An 18,212-nucleotide genomic window follows, 5' to 3' on the forward strand; every position below is an offset into this window, starting at 1 on the left:
CAGGTAAAGGTCAAACAGCTCTGGATTCACAGAGGTCCAGAGAGGGGGCTGTTGGATGTTTAGAGGTTATGAATCAATTCAATAATGTTTTCGTTTTGGTTTCTTTTTGTAGCCGTTTTGTTATCGCGTGTAGAAGGAAAAGTAAAAAGCTAGAATGGCTTTGCTGTCCTTGCTCCTGAAGATTCCTGGGTTACTTGATGCACTGGGAGGACAGCATGTCTGCCCAAGCCCTCTGCCATCAAGGTCACGAAGGTCTTAAGTACTTATGACACTATCTATCAGTGGCAGTCTTGAGATCCTTTCCCAGGCGGCTTAACCCTCATCCCCAACCCGACCCAGGGCAGGGCCACGCATCCTTGGGTCAAGTTAAATGTGAAAACACCAACTGGGTTAGAAAATACACGTGGGCTACATATTTCACCCAAAAATAAAATGACACTAGAGTAGAGAGGATATACACTAAACACCCGTAAAACATCACACTGGTTTCAGTTAAATACGGGCGATAATCAACACTGGAACTTAGAGAGAAGGTTGTTTTTTTTTACTTTTTCCTCACTTTAGTAGTGCTTGAATCAATGTTAAAGAAATGACTTAACTAAATATGTCTCGCCTATAAGAAATAATGCATATATTATCATTTTTGGGTGAACTATCACATCAGCATTTGTTGCTTTGCGCACAAGGAAATGTTAGTTTTTAAAGAAGCCTGTTAATGCCTGTAAGCTAGAAGCTTAAGCCCGAGCTGAGAGTTAGTGAGGCAGTTTTAGAGCGGCAAAGCAAACAGCAGTGTGTGTGTATGTGTTGTTAGGTTGAAATAAATTAATTTTAAGCAGGAGAAAAGCAAATGAAAGAAAGGTTGATTCTTTTTTCAGGGGGGAATTAAATGGACACTGTAAATGTAGGATACTGGACTGAACTTTATGCATCAAGAACATGCTGTGTTGTCATTTTGTGGTCCTTTCACACCACTCTGAGCACTCAGGCCTTGCACAGCCTGAACAGTATGATGAAATTGTTGGACTTTTGGAGTGTTTTTGTCATGACATGATCCTCCAGCTGAGTTGAGGCAGGCACAGAGGGCAAGCGCTCAGGCCGCAACTCAGTAGGTGTCTCTGGTCTCCATTAGCTTAGCTACACTTCACTCTCTCAGACTTACCAAGTCAACACCGAGCCCCTGCTGCCGGAGCGAGGAGACAAATAACAAAGCTTTCTGCGGGAGGAAGGTCAAAGGTCGAGTTTCACGAAAAGCTCGTTGATGCCAATTGTTGTACACAAAACATTGCGTTTGACGTGATATCGGTCCAAATCCTTTTATCCACTTACATCTCTGCTCTATTTCCCACAAATGCTGCATTAATGGAAACAGCTCATTGACCTTATTCAGAAATTCCACCCACACGACTCCATGGAGGAGGAAAAAAACCCAATGTTGTGAGGCTGGATTTCAAATGGTGAATTAAACATACTGTATCGTAATTAAACAAATAGCAGCTCGCTGCGGTAATTGGCCACATTGTGCGCTATAAACCTTAATTACATAAGGAGGATAGGAACCAACATAATCGGTAACTGCTTAAAGGGAATTCACTCTTTTGATGCAGAGCCGGATAAAGATTCAGAGAGATCCAGGAATTTTAATCCTTTGCAGTGGTTTGCATTCTGCCGAGTGACTCTCTCAATAATTCACCCGACATTCACTTCCCCATCAGAGGTTATTACACCAGATCTGTTGATCTATTATTCATTCTTACAGAACTCACTGCAGCCGCTTGGGTAAGTGCAGAGGTCCAATCGTATGGAACAGCTTTTCCGCTTCAGAGCGCAGACAGCCCTCATGTGGGAATTTTAAAAAGATATTTCTATTTAAAGCTCCAGTATTTGGGATTAGATGGGTTCAGAAATGAAACATAGTACACACGGATATGTATTTGAATAATGGGAGCATACCGTTGTTGAGTTTTTGTGCTTATTTTAGAATACGGCACTTAAATTTTGACCTGGGTCCCCCTCTAAACTGCTAAAATGTTTCTCAATCCATTTAACCTCTGCATGACGTCAATGGTGTTATTAAATATACAAGTGGACCTAAGTTAAATATAAAGATAATTTGTCTTAAACATTCATTTGAATTTGCGTGTAAATTGGGGTTTAACTTCTGGAACACGTATAGAGACCTGGGTGCAATGGCGGCCTGTTACCTTTAGATGGCAGCAGTTTCAAAACTGTACTACCCCCTTTCACACAGACGTCCTTGAATATCTACAGTACGAACATTAAATCATGTTTAATAGACAAAAAAGGAGAATTTGTACCTATACGAGGTGAAGTTGTCATAGGACCCCACAGTATAGTGCCTGAACAGTCTCTTTGTGCGGTCCTCCCGAGTCTCTGCAACACACATTAAATGCATTTAGTCAGATGATTTTGTCTGAAATTTTGCATTGACATTCTATTATACAACACTTGATGGGGCATATTTACAAATGGTGATGAATTATAAATCACCACAACAGCCCCGGTTGTGGAACAGTGTTGTTACAGCAGGGTCAGCCAAGTTTGCCAAAGGTCACTGTTGCTGCAGCATTTTGTCCCCCGCATCCATAAAACCCAGCATCCCCCCCACCCCCACCCCGATTTCCATTAACAGCTGATGAATGCATGAGTGGGATCTGCAGGTCTGTGTGTGAATGCGTTGCCATTACAATCTCATGAATAAAAGAAGCAAAACTTTTACAAAACTACATCATTCACCATCACATGGTGCACACACATGTATGTGTGTGTCTGTGAGAAAGAGAGAGAGTGTGGGGGGGAGATAGATGGCCGTGGAGCTCAGGTTATCTATCCGAGCGCTGCCTTTAGATGCTTCTGGCCTGTGTGAAACAGATGACAGTTGTGATGAACGAGTCGCATTTCACACTTTCGGACCAGCTTTTACACCACATGCACCAATGCATGTTCCACTCAAACACACCCTGTCACCGTGCACATCCTGCATTTTCTATTTCATCATGAGCACCCAGGCTAGCAACATTGAAAAGAGAAAAAACAAACTCACCGGATTTAAGGTTACATTGTCTGTTTAACACCCCACTAAGGGATTGAAACTGAAAATGCCCCAAACAGCCACGTTAATTAGTGTGTCTGAGAATTCCTGTTCAGTCTAGGTCACAAAATCTGCCAGACGTGTTTGTCCAGCATGTTATTGCTTTAGAGGCAATAACTCCGCTGCAATAAATCCTCGCTGAGGCAACAAACATGTGACAGCTATAGTTGTAAAGCATGAGCGTTGTGCCTTAGACTGTATCACTATAATATCCAAGCAGCGACCTCTCTGCCCGGGGACGACAGGCCCGTCTATCTGATGTCTCCCACCCAGCACAGACCGCACGGTCCAGTGACACCGGGACCTGTAATAAACAGGACCTCTCCTTTTTTACACAGAAAATTCACCTTTGGGAGATTTTTTTTTCCTCTTCCAGGAGAATTTTTCTCAGGAAGGTGGATCATTGACGAAGTTTTTACTCTCGGGGGGAGTAAAATAATAGCCTTGTTATCAAATAGGTGGTCCTTGACCTTGTAATAAAGGGTGTTTCTGTGTGTGCTATGGTGTGTGTGTGTGTGTGTGTGTGGTAGAGGACTAAAGGACCTGAAGAGAAGAAGAAATTGAATCAGCAGGTGAGAAAAGAACAAAGGGATGAAGATTTAGACTTTAAGAATTTAAAGTGAGCTGCTAAATTGGTTTTAGTTCCCCTCTGAGTGTATCAACACGTGTCAGCGAACGCACCGTCAGCGGCTGTCACTCACTCCAGACAGACGAGCTGAAGTGGATCTGAAGACACCAGTCAAGTCTGTATACTAAGTTTGTTTCATTCCTTGTTTCATCCTTTCTCTCTGAAACACACACACACAAATGCACACACACACTCACACACACACACACACACACACACAGACGTAAGGGCTTGGTTTTATTAGACACCACTGAAAGTGACAGGGGTACCAAGGTTAAAATGCCTGATGTCCCACATCAACACCGTGACACGCGGCACCTTAACCGGGTTAAGAGTTCAGTGGAGGATGCCGGGCTGTGAAGTCAGCAGACTGCTATTTATCGGGGGAGTATTGTGTACTATGGGGATTCGGAGAGCACATCAATCTCTATCAGTGCAGCTATTGGCTGAATCCACCCACATGCTGACAGGCAGCCTCCACACCTCCCCTGCCAACGGATACACAGTTAATTTTAATGAATTTGATGATTAACAGGTTTTGGTAAAACTGTTTGACATATATTTATGGTTTAAATTGACTTTATCGCCATCTGGGTTAAAAATAGACTGATGATTCAATCATAGATCTGAAGCTAATAAAGGCACTAGAAGGTGGGTACTGAGGGTGCTGCAGCACCCCCTGGTGACAGCAGATAGCATTGCTCGAATCACTGCATCTTCCCAATTTGATCAATATTATATATTATTAAATACAACCAAAAAACCCTGAAAAGTCTTCTAAAATATGCTTTGAGGATTTTTTTTGGCAGCTTTAAGAGCCACTGTCAGTATTTATTCTGAAAGGCCAGATGAAATCCACTCACACGATATTAAAAAGATATGGAAGGTACCAGGTAACGCCACCAGTATGAATACTGAACATTAGCAAAACGATGTCTGAACAAACACCAAAACAGCAAAATGTGCCGTGTTTATTAAGAGAGAAAAAGTAGAAGGGAATATATCTTTCTGAGAGCTGTAGGACACTTGCTGAAGTGTTACATTAGCGAGTGGCCTCATAGTGTGGTTTCATAAGAGACATCTGGAGAGGATGGCACTTTTATTAGAAGCTGCAGCGCAAGAAACAGGTATACAGATAACAGATGAAAAGGAAAAGCTTTGGCTCAAAATACGAGTGTAATCAAGAATGAAATGCAATCATGAATTTAATCAAGTTCGGTGAAGGAGTGAAGGATGTGCATGAGAGACAGCAGAAGCTCTTCACTGACATCTTTATCACGTCTAAAATCCAGCTCATTAACACCTGCCTGACATCTTTATCCTTTTTTTTTAATCAGATCCAACAACAGCCAACAACACAACACTTCATTTATTCCAATTATATTTTCCCTTTAACAGACAAAGGCAGATCAAGATAGCTCAGTTGTAAGTCGACTCCGAGAGCATGTACGAGCTGGCCTTTACTCTCTATGAAGTTCGCTTATATTTTGCTGACCTGGCAGAGTGGCCACTTCGATTGCAGTACCAGCTCTGACCACAAAGTTACACACTGTTCCTTTAACATTTAGATGAATAATGCAGGGAAAACAAAGCTTTTTTAAAAAACATAAACATTAAATAATATAATATAATAATAATATTAGCTAAAACTGGGTGCGTATACCCTGCTGAAGTAGAAGCACTGAAAGTTTGGGGATGAGTTTAAGTGACCAACCAACCACATTTCCCCTCTTAATGTTCCAATTAAGTCTCACCTGTGTGTGTGCAAAGGTTTGTGTGCTCTTCTATCCCTAAACCACATGGAAAGACGACGCAGCGACCATGATAAACTCCCAGTGACAGTAAGACGGGTGCTTGTTGTTCTTAAACATGAATACGTCCAAAGCCACAAGGATCAGATGCAACAGATCGATTCAAAACTCATCTGACACTGAGCTCTGGGCTGTGGGTAGTTGCAGAGAGAGAACAGATGAAAATGTCTTTTCTTTTTATTCCTTCTACGTTTCTAATCTTAAAATCCTCCAATGAGAGTTGAATTATGAAGGTAAGTCATCCTTTTCCTTAATTAAAAATATACAGTAAGTCATGGAAACAGTCTGATGAGAGCAACTATGACCAAAAGGACGTTCTGTTCTATTCTGTTCACAAAATCTTTTTAAATTTTACCAGAATTAAATTTAATGATTTAATGATGGAGTCGATATCGAGCACTGTAGGGGGCTTTTATTCCAAATATGTAGACTATAATATAGTGAGGAGAGAGGGACATAAAAAAAAAACGGAGTATTCATGAAAAAGACAAGAACAGATGAAGAAATAGATAAACTGTAGGCCGGCACAGTACAAGTCCTGAGCAGCTGGAGCTCGGAGATATTCCTGGGAAAACACTCACAACAGGAAGCTGAAAATGAGTTTCAGAGACACCTTATCTTTAACTTTCACCAGGGCGCACACAAGGTACTTCACGATCTGTTGAATGGATAAGTGGAATAGTTAATCATCTTATCTGCACCAGGAAAGATCGACAAGAAGCAGTTTATCAGGCCCGTTTTTTGGGAATTCTCCACATCCTCAATAGGGCTGGACTGGGCTGGAAGAAGCTCTGATTCATAACCGAAGCATATTTCAGAAAGATGAAGAAGTCATATATTAATTTGCATCTCTTTGTGTTTTAAGTTGTGTCTTTTTCGAGTCTAATTGCCCCCCTCCTCAAAAGCCATCGTTGCGAAAGAAGAATCATGCCATCTTTACTTTCATTACTGAGCAAAGATGCTCCGATTTCTGTCAGATGTTGGAAACAAAAGCTCTTGATTGTTTCTGAGCAAATGCTGCCATCAGTTTTCCTCAAGGACATTCTGGTCCGGCGCGGGTTTGAGGGAGGAATCAGATTATTCATGGATAAAATGCCAACATTATGCATTATTGAAAGGACAGTTGAGATATTTGACATTTCATAAAACAGAATAGCCGATGAAAGGGAACAATACGACTCATCAAAGTGTGAGTTGGACAATATATTTCCTGGCTCTGTGAGTCAAAACGCCCAGACTGGATGATTTGATATTGTAATGAAAACAGATTACAAAGCTTGAAATATTCGCAAATAAAAGAAAACATATTTCACCTTTTGGGTCCGAAATGATGAGAAATTGAGTATGAATAAGTTGGTGCTGTTGTAAAATCTGACTCATTCACTTGAGGAATAGTGCTGACTCTTCTGAAAAATGGAAATGATGGCGCTGAACGCTATTTATGACCCTTCATGCTGAGTCATATTGTAAAGTCCGATTGTATTGTTCCTCCCTGCAGTTCTCCAATAAAAGTCGTCTGTTCTCTTTAAAGGACAGACGCTGACGTTGGGACGGGGCAAAGAGCTTTGGACGAGGACGAACTCACCCCAGTCCGGGTAAGGACGCGTGGAGTTCAGACGGTCCGTCTTCACTAGTGTCACCACCCCGTCTACCCTGCTGCCCATGACAGGCGTGTCCGACACCATGACCGGACAACAATCCATGTGTGTTCAGCTCTACCTCCTGCTGTGGGATGTCTTTAACTTGCCCTCCAGAGGGTCCATGACTGAATGAATCCAGAAGATTGACTAATTTCTAAAGGGATATTTAGAAGTCGTTTCAGTATCCTTACTTCAACTTCCTGTTCGGGTGTCTTTGTTTTGAAAGACAAGTCGGCCTGGAAAACAAGGTGTCAGCTTCCTGGAGCGCTTCGTTTTCCTAGTAACAGAAAACAATGGCGGCATACTTCTGTCTCTCTCTTTCTCCAGAGTCTTGCTTCTTCCTCTTTCCCTCAGGTTGATTTGTTCCTGTGACTTCAGAGCGCTCCCTGTTGTCTAATATCACAATAGGAGAACAACGACTATAAATACCTCCGCTCTGGCAAACAGAAGGCCTTGAATAATTCAGTCAAATCCAGACAAGAAGGAAACTATTGCATGAACCCTTCAAACGCTGACTGCGGATGGCGACGCGCGTTTGAGCCCAGGTCGAGAGGAAAAGACACACTTGGCTGAACACGGATGGCAACAGGAGCAGAGCGAAATGCGGACAAAGCGGAAGCGTAGGAGTGATTGTCGGGAATGCTAAAGTTGAACAAAGATGGAGAAAATCAACAAAGACTGTGACGGACATGGCAGATGTCCGCTTACGGATGCGTGACTGAAAGGTCAGTGCGAGATACCATTACAATCACAATCCTGCAGAAGTATAAGCAGGCAGAGACCGAATGAGCTGTTGTTTTCGGAGAATGTGGAAATGCGACAGCATTGTTCCTGCAACGGCGTTTCCAGCGATGTGATGCATGTGAACGCTGCACAAACCGCTAATGGTTCCAGACAGCTGATTAAATCAGTGATAAAATGCATTAAAGTTGAGACTAATGGGATCAGTGCGAGGCAAGGAAAAGAGCTGCATGTCAACTAAAACGGGTGATTTCCTTGAAGAAGTGCCAGTGACGTAAAGGTCCATCGGCCTCACACACTGAATTACTGACTGTTTTTTTTTCTCCCACCAAAAACTTCTTCTGTTACATCTTGTGCCTTTCTTGGAGCTGCGGGGTACTTCGAGCCAGCTCTGAAGGCAGTCAGCTGGATTTCTACAGCTGCATTTTTGCTAATTTACATGACATCAAGGTGTTTGTGCCCATTTTTTTGGTGCTACGCCATCAAACTGAGCAGAATTCGATGCACTTTTTTGTTTTTCGCATTCCCTTAACGGACGTGTTGGAAAGAGGAACAGTGAAGCTTCCTTTTGTAAAGATGCGGGTGCGTTGAAGAAAGGGTTTCCATCTCTGCCCGTTGCGTTGCCTCGTCTGGAAGTTGCCATATTTTCGATGTCACGCTACACAACACTGATGCACAACAGTGAACGGCCACAAATGTGTGTGTGTGTGTGTGCAGCTGATTCGCTGTGTTCCATGACAAATGAGAGAGGACTCGCCGAGTAATTGTTGAAATACTGTTGCTTTGCCATCTTTTATGGGTCAGGATGGATGTGCCCTCCAGAGGGGGAGGGGACGGCTCAATGCACTTGGCTGACTTCTGATGAAAAGTGAAGATGGTGTCTGTCACTCTGCTGTGATCAAGACAACATCAGCCAGGCACACACTCGCCCATCCCAAGATGTTTGACTGCCCTTAGATGTGATTATGGAGCAGGACTCTGTTTCTTCACACCAACATGAAGGAAGACAACCGCAGTTTGATCCTATGGGTTTTTTTTTGCCCATCCTGATCTTTAGGAAGACAAAGATCACCGAATGCATCTCTGATCAATACAGCGATGGCCCACATGACAGGTGCACCGTCATAGACTTGGCCAGACTGAGGAGACAAGCAGCCTCCACATCACGTTATGGCTGTACAGTGATGTCATAATCTATTCAATAAATACATCCATGTGAAGGTGGATGAAGCAGGTCATGGGGCTATAACATATATCCTATAAGCTGTATGCTGTATTACGATTTCTATGATTATGTCCAGGTAAATTCCTGTTTGATCCCTCTGTTACTGCTCTGCAACCTGCTCTGCCTCCATCAGTCTCAGCTGCTGCAGCTACTCCTTTGTTTTAGCATTCTCTGGGCGTACAGGCACACTCCAAAACTTCTTAATGGGCAGGCTAAAAATAGCTCAGGCTGGATCTGTACTGGGCTGATTCATGCGGCTGTGAGTCATTCAACTCCGGCGTAGTGGGAAGACAGCCGAGGAACAGAACGAAGGGGAACAAAAAATAAATAAAAGTTAAACTTTGAATACTGTTTAAGTTACTGGGTCACAAAAAATAAATCCAAAAAAGTGCTTTGCTTGTGGTTGCATGACGAGAGGCCCTCAAGGCTGCACAGCAGCCAGAGGAACAATGTGCTGGACTGCTGCTTTATTAACAGTCTGGCAGATTTCTTCTAATTGGAGGACAGCAGGAGGGTGGGTGGGGTCTGTGTAACCAATAGGTTAACAGTGCTATAGCTGAAAATGATGGACCCCGGGTAATTTGGTAGCATCATTAGGAAGGGAAGAGTAATTCCTGCTCACATCATTATTCCCTCCATTATCATGAGTAAACACTGACAATTAAAAGCCACAAAATATGGCCAGCGGGCCTCTGCACTGTGTGGAGCTGTTTTACCGAGAGGATGGAGACACTTGTGCTTAATTTGGGTCCCTGCTTGACTTTTTTCTTTCAAAAAAGGTCTGAAAGCGGACCACAGTTATTTATTATGTTACAATAATCATTTTTTACTTGCCGCAGGACTGCAGCAGTACTCTCTCTCTCTCTCTGACACACACACACACACACACACACACACACACACACACACACACACACACACACACACACAAACACACACCTGGCATTTTCACAGCTAGCATCACTCACTGTGTTATTAAAGTATTCCATCAATCGCCTTTGCCTTCAGCCCTCATTTGTCTCCTCAGTTGTGAAGCATACCTCTTTCCTATTACTGCTTTTTTGTCACTTCCCTCCAATTATTCCTTCTAGCAACAATGGAATATGAACCCTTCTCTGCATTTGGTCATATTGGAAAATGACAACGTATTGACGGATCGCAGCCGAGAAAATTCATTTCCTTTTTTTTACCCTTTTTTTTCTTACTCTCCTACTTTGAACATTTTTATTCACCTCGCAATATGTCTCAAAATGCTCTTCCCAACTGATATCAGAGCGGAGCGATGCGGGCAGAGATAGACAAATAGGCGCAGCGCTTTGAGAGCCATGACTCATGGTTATGAGAAAGGGGGGCAGCCCATGAGAGGAGACAGAGCAGCCATGTTCAAGTGCCTTAATTGTAGCCCGGACTGTCTTCCCTGCTCCACTAGTTTGAGACATATTGCTCTAACTGTCAGAGACGCTTCAATGGCCGTCTTCAGACAAACAACCATGAGGATTTGTGGGAATGTGTATGAGCTGTTCCGTCAACGTGTTGGCTCCGCTGCTCTGTCAATCATTATGAATCAAACGATGATAAATGCTGAAATGCTTCACTAGATTGAAAAACTAGCTTGTTATTGGGCGATGTTGCGAATAAACTTTTGATTCACAGCCAAATTTGCCCAAGTTGCAATGTATAAATCCTCACACATGCACAGACATACACAAATATTGGAGGAGGTGTTGTTGTTCCTGGCCTAAAATACTGCTGAAAGTTTAAACATGATTTTTCATGAGGTGAATGTTTTTGCTCTCGGAACTTGTCCTCTGGTAACTTGGTTCCTGTGGTGGTAAAACAAGTCATTGCTCTCCTCAAGTGGGATTATAAAGCCTATAAATAAATCCCGACAATAACTGCTATCCATCCTGACATTGAGGCTGGAAGGCGCTTTCATTCATTTGGGTCAAAAAGAGTCTCCGCGTCCTGAGTTATTGCGGATTTATTAGCGAGAGTGACTCAATATCGCGGCCATTTCTTCACACCTCTGTCCTCGTCCTCTGAAAGACACACACATTGCTGTCCTGTAGAGTAAGTGCCGCCATCCATCTCCCTCACTATCAGCCCTTCACTTTTGCACCATGCTCTATCTTTTTTCTTTTGCACAATGCATTTAAATGGGGTATTTACAGGTTGTGAAACACTTTCATTCTTTAAGGTAACCTTAATCCTTCAACAACGGTCAACAGTTGGAAAGAGACAGGAGACAGAGGAGGTGAACAGCTTTTACATGTTTTGTTCATTGATAGCTACAGTTGCTTCACATTGCAATACCTCTGGCTATCATTAGGAAATTAACTGTTTTGGACTGTAGTCTTCTTTTCTTGACTCGTTACTCCTTACATAAATTCAGTTGTCAGCTACAATGAAGTTACACCAAAAATAGACTGGTGGATTTGTTTTTATCGTGGTCGTGTGGTTATATAAAACCAGGGTTTTGATCGAACATGCTCTTAAATTTTTAGTAGCTTTTAATAAACAATTGCTTTAGAGGTGGCAAAAGCAATATGTGAGTGACGATCCCTCATAATAAGACAGGGTCACACCTTCCTGGGAGTTTCCAGGGTCGGGGGTCAGTTCCAGGTCATGATTTAGCATGTTACTGAACTGCAATTTGTCATAATGATTTTACATATTCGGCTTAAGCGTTGCATGTATGGCATTTACAGCTCATCTTAAAGACAATTAATTTGACTGTATTATCCAATTTATAACTCAAAACAATTCAAACGGATGGATGGACGGTTTCTTGTCCACGTCATGGATCATACAGGTGAGAAGCAACCCTCTTAAGCATAGCAGCAGAACTGTACGGTACATAAACGTGTGTGTGTGTCGCATCTTACCAAGTCGTGGGTCAAACTGCCTCATCTGAACTTCTTCTACATAGTCTGCTGGGAACCAGCCCGTCCTCCCTTTCACCGTGCCCTCCCAGAAGCCACCTTCTCCTATGCTCAGTACTGAAGGAGAGAAAGAAGAGGAAAGGATTTATCGGTCAAGTGAGCTCATTAAATGAGCCCGTTTTTTTTGTTTTTTTTATCGTGATGAGATTACAGAACCTGCAAAAAAAAAAAAGAAACAGACAAAAAACACAAAGGAGAGAGGGAGCGAGAGAGGGATCTTTGCAAACACACACAGGACACTAGTGTGGGAGACAGTAGGCATGTAATGAGAAAACATTGGCCTGTGCCTAATGAAGCGTGCAGGTGTGCTTCAGAACCAGACTGGATCCTTTTGCTGAGATTATAGATTTTTAAATGGGGGAAAAAACTACAGAATAGAGAGATGCAAAAAGGAGGAGGCTGCAGTAGAGGGAGTAAGGAGAGACGTCAACAAGAGCAAGAGAGAAGGAAACACAAAGAGAGATTCCTATTTTGTTCCACTGTGGTAATTAGAGATGAATGTATAGTTGATATTGATCTTCCCTGCAGGACTGAGCCAGCCTGCTCGTTTCTACAACGCTCATTCATTATCCGCGCAGGCCAAGACTCTCCCTCTCCCCCTCTCAGAGATCACCAGCTGGAACCGAAGCTTCGCCTGAACGAAACCTCCTTCAAAACTGGTTGCTGGGATACAGCAGTGTGATGTTGCAGCCAGCAGCCAGGCTGCTAAATGATGATGATGGTGATGATGATGAGGATGATGTCTACTTCCTCTAAACTGTGCTGCTCTCTGACATCGGGACAGGTCAGTGTGATGTAACCCAGGCGCCGCATGGACATAATAAAGACTCAACCATCAGCCTTTCACAGAAGCCATATGATAGCACAGACAGATCGGATCAGCCAATAAACAGCTAAATGAACTGATCTGAGAGCAGCACGGGCTGCAGGCTGCTGTAAATCCTCACTGTCTGCTTCATCATTGGAAAGTCTCTACAGGCTCATGCAGTAAAATGATGAATGCCAAATATATAAAGGAACCGCGCGCTCAGGTCGGCTGACGCAAACCCGACTGCAACCCGACTGGGGGTGTGGGGGTATTATCGACTTCTCGCTATAAAAGACTTGACACTGAACTCGCAGAGGATACATGGACAGATCCCCGTCTCTGATCGCAGCTTAACACATCTTTACTCTGCCTGTCTCGGGAGAACACACTCCCTCCATCCCTCATTGTCTCAGCTCAAATCTGTTATTCCTTCTCTGTCCTCTGCCCCACCACCTCTCTGTGTCCTCCCTTGGTTTCCAGGCCATCATCTTCATGCTGCTCTTTGTCTCTCTGTGCAGCGGTGAGACCCTTAGACACCTCAGCTGTACACTCTCTTCCCGCATCGACAGAAAATGCGGAGCCTTTGATTGATTTGGGCCCAAAATGTCCACTTCTTGTCCCTGACACAGATGGTAAAAATAACGCCCAACCAGTGAATATGTAGAACCGTTGAAAAAACAGAAAAAAACCCCTTGTTGAATAAATCCTGGGACGATAAATGGTAAGACATTTAAGCCCAACTAAGGCCATCCGGAGAATCTTTAAAGATCAGGCACCTCTGGTGAGGCAGAACATGTCGCTTTTCACATTTACTTTTAATCACTTTCACTTAAATTGTTTTAAAATTCCCAAATACCAAAGGTCATGGAGTCTCACAGTCACAGTGAGTACAGAAAGTACCCTTTTACTCTTACTTATGGTGAAGTCTCATGTCAAAATAAAACCAAGCCCACGGTTGTCTCAATAAGGCCCTGCAGCTCCTGCATATCAGAGCAAAACTGAGATCCATGAGGCCTGAAGAGCTCAGAGACAGAGCTGCAGCAAGACACAGATTTGGACAAGACCACAAAAAAACTCTGACTCTGATTGAGTTCCATAGATCCTGTGTGGAGATGGAGAAGTTTCAGGCAACCACTGCTGCAGCCCGGCACCAAAACTGGGCTCAATGGCAGAGTGGATCAATAAAGACACAAGAAGTCTGCATGGATGCTCAGAGCCTGGGAGTCCCTCAGGTTTACTTTTAAAACCACATCTTGCTGTTCATGTGTTTTCTCTCACAAGAATCCTCCAGGTCCACTCTGCCCGGTTTTAAAATCAGGTCCGGTCAACTTAATTCAACACAGATGGGCTCTAAAAAAGACGTTTTGGATCTTGAAATGGGGGTCTGAATACCTTTCTGTACCCAGTGCGTTGAGAAAAATGGCCGGTATGTACAGTACATATCCACACACGCACTACGAGAATTCTCCCACTGTGCGAGTAGCCTCCGACTTGCCCTGCCTCTCAGCTTTGGTGCTGGCCAACACCATGTTGGCATGACAACTGTCACTGTGAATCAGATGTGTGCTTACGGGAGCCAAGTGGCAGGAAGGAAATCAAACAGTGCATATCTGTGCAGGAGACTCCACAATATGTGTGGCTTGTGGATGCTTTCTTTCAGCCAGACTGTGTCGGAGAAGCTGCCATGAAGGGAGCCACAGAGAGACGGCAGTGTGGAAAAAAAGGAAAGCAGGTGCTTAAACAGAGCTCACCAAGGGTTGCCTGTTGGCATTTCAGGCTCCATATTGACCCACGTTTGTGCTACATGCTTAAGAAGGTTCTAAGGTGGTTGTTGAAAGATCAAATGTCCCTTAACCCAAACCCAGAATCATCTGCCAATTCATATAAAGCTTCTACAAAACAGTGCAATGTCTACATTACACATAAAATCCACCTGATGGTAAATCTGCCCATGGTTCTTAATAGACGTCTGCTGTATGATTTTAACCACGACTCGGACAGGAAGTCCTCACACCTGCCCACTAAAATGCATTGTTCTAATCTCTTTTTGAATTAACGAAACAACCTCTCGGCGCATTAGGCAATCAACACCTCAGCTGGACACCAGCTTTTCCCTCAGCAGCATAACAACAAGTCAGGTTCCTACTGAAGCTGTGATGGACCCCCCATGGACTCATAATCACCTCAACGGGCAAACATGTGCAGGGCATATGTTAACATGCATGATCTCTCTCCACCCCTTCTCTCTCCTCTCTTGCTCTCTCTCTCTCTCTCACACACACACACACACACTACATCAATATGCATGTAGCATAAATGCAAACTGCATCTATAAATGCACTTAGTTGAGGTCATGGAAGCACGCATACATCTGATCACACATACATTGCTGGCACTCCAGCTGTGCTAATGTGGTCATTAACAGCAAAAAAAGGCGCTCTGCTACAGTATATTCATTAAAATCAATCTCTTCTGGGTTTTTTAAATATTATAATCAACTTGTTATTATAAATGATGATTTTGGAGTTCCTACTGGGAACATTTGCAACCGACACACTCATCCCTTTAAGTCAACAACATGAGATTATAATCAGTTTGATGTCATTTTTACCATCAAGATATGGAAAAAAAAAGATTTTTAAGAGCTGAACTGTTTTATCATGACCCCTGAAAATTCAGTAGCGTCCGCTCAAAGTGACGAGAAGTTTAAAGATTTTGAGAAATTACCCCAAAATTAATGAATTGAACAATGAAAGAAGCAATGACACAAAGACGGTGTGAATAACGCTGCAGCAGAGCTGACAGAAACAGGAAGTGACCCATCACACAGACAGATGTGGCGACGTGCAGATGCAGATGTGCTGATGAAAGGAAGCGTTTTGAGAGTTGTACTCTCATCAGCGACATTCCTGCAGTCAATATTCAGGTGGTTTTGTGTGTGTTTCTTCTGCCCTTGGCTAAACCAGGTTTAAAAATAGCATCAGCCAAAATGCAGAGCTATTTATACTCTTCTCACACACTGTCTGCAGGGGTAAATGCATGTGCAGGTGTATCTATGTGTGTGTGTTGTATTCAAACCATTCTCTTTCTTTTTCTTTTCTCCGTCTTTATTAGAGCAAAACAAAAAAAGGAAAAGAGGCAGACGAGCCTTTGCACAGCGTGGGGGAAGCTTAAATCTGTGACACACACATACACTCATCTTCACAGGTAAGATTTGGTGCGTCACACACGTGTATTTGCCTGCAGGAACGGAGGATTAAAAGCTGCAGCTGCGCTGAGAGGGGCTGCTGGCCTCCTGCCATCAGTGCACTCACACTGATTCAGACACAAATGTCACTAAACACCCGCCAAAGTCCAAACACAAGTTCCTTCCCATCAAACAGCAAGACAGTATTCCTCTATGATCAGAAGCTCATTTAAGATGACAGCAGGCTCTGCGGCTGCACTACAGTCTGCAGGTAGGCGTGACATGAGGAGACGTGACAGCAGCGTGTAAACTAGCTCGCACGCACGTCCGGTGCCTTGTTGAGATGGTCATAATGCATTTATAACAACGCAGCTGCCGTGTGATAGGTTCAGAATTCTAATGCTGCTCCTAAAGTCTCAGACTCCAAACTTCATCCTTGTAAAGAAAGACATTTAAGTGGATTAGATGCATTTGGCTCTCAGGAATAATCAGATTAATAATGGAATAAAAGGATCTAGTGTGCCGGGTTAAGACATCAGAGCGCCGCCACCTCTGTTTGGGTGTGAGGTGGGTTTAATATAATATGAAAGCAAGTGCTGAGCAAGGAGTTTTGAATAATGACTGAGTCTATATGTTAACCTCTCTAACCTTGTGTGCATGCGCGTAACGAGTGTGTGAAAAGTAAGTGTGCAGAGCATTCCAATAACCAGAGTGGAGCGGTTATTAGATTTGGGTCCCACGCTTTTTTATTAAACTTCAGTTCAATTTAGTGTAAGAGAGAGAGAGAGAGAGAGAGAGAGAGAGAGAGAGAGAGAGAGAGAGAGAGAGAGACATTACATCTTTATGAAAAACACAGAACTACACAAACGCACAGAAAGAGGAATATAATACACACCGATACAAAAGGGATGAATATCACAATCAATATTACTCATATTGGTAGAAGTCCTCTTTTATAGTCCATCTTAATTACTTAGACGCTATATTTTATGGTGCTCAATTGTTAGAAAATGAACACTGGTAATAAAGGAGTAATTATAGAAATACCACTATAAAAGTACAATTAGGGCACCACATTTGTAAATTTCCCTTAACTGCAGTTATTTGTCGAAAGCCACAGTTAAACAGAGGGAAAAGAAACAGTACTTTCCTAAAAGAGCACTCATTTCAAGGACTGTAAATGGAGCTTTGGGCCTTAAACCGTCTGAAAACACATAATTTATCCTCCAGATTAGAAGGATGTGTAAAAAAAAAGAACTACAGTGAAGATGGACGTGAAGTTCCAAAGGTATAACTGAGGAAATGAGTGACAATAAGAAGCACTGCAGTCTCTGGCTAATCTATATTCTATAGTGTATGTGTGTGTGTGTGTGTGTGTGGTGTGTGTGTGTGTGTGTAGACCTTCAGAGGTCTGAGAAATGGCTTTTTGTGAATGACAGAAAAGTAAAAGGAAGAACTAAAGGGGAAAAAATGGTGAGGAAGCTGTAGTCATGGCAGGATGTGGAGGAAGAGGAGGAGCAGGAGGAAGAGGAAGAACATGAAGAGGAGCAGGAGGAGGAGAAATCTCCAAGGCACACCGAGAGGATTCCCTCTTCTCATCTTTTTATCCCTTCATCTCAGGCATCTGGGGAGCTGCGTGACATTCCTCTTCCTCCAATCTCGCCTTTTATTCCAGTCCTCCGTCTCTCAAACATAAATAGGACAAACTAATTGTAGTTTTTCGAGGTCGCATACAGTAATGCCTGGCCTACGACTGGGAAAACTCGCACCCATCAAAGCGTAGACACGCACGGGTAAATTCCTACCCACATTTACCTGCATCTTCCATCAGAGTACCGGTAGGCGTGATCTATTAGCTGTGGTGCAACAATTGATCCTCAGCTAATTTGTATGTGATCAGTGATAGATCGCTGGTTGTGGAGTCTTTAATCACCCACCAAATAGCCCGATTGGACAGTCATGGTGTCACATGACTGATTGTGTTTAGGAGGTGATAAATGAACAGGCGGTAATGAGCTGGACTATACTGCCGCTTCTGTCACATATTACAACATGAATGCGGTCACCGCCATTTACACGTGACTGCTGTTGGGTTAGCGTGGAGCTACGGAGAGGTACGCG

General features: G+C 43.2%; 1 protein-coding gene across 1 annotated transcript in view; it reads right to left on the reverse strand.

The window, feature by feature from the left end:
* shank3a (SH3 and multiple ankyrin repeat domains 3a) overlaps positions 1 to 18,212 on the reverse strand; it is an 83,833-nt gene that overhangs the window by 15,924 nt on the left and 49,697 nt on the right. Inside the window, 3 exon segments of the mRNA XM_057051257.1 lie at positions 1,160 to 1,213; positions 2,316 to 2,391; positions 12,040 to 12,153. Coding sequence (XP_056907237.1) covers positions 1,160 to 1,213; positions 2,316 to 2,391; positions 12,040 to 12,153 — 244 coding nt within the window.

The sequence above is a fragment of the Takifugu flavidus genome, chromosome 13, assembly GCF_003711565.1.
Source record: "Takifugu flavidus isolate HTHZ2018 chromosome 13, ASM371156v2, whole genome shotgun sequence".
In the NCBI taxonomy this organism is placed as follows: domain Eukaryota; kingdom Metazoa; phylum Chordata; class Actinopteri; order Tetraodontiformes; family Tetraodontidae; genus Takifugu; species Takifugu flavidus.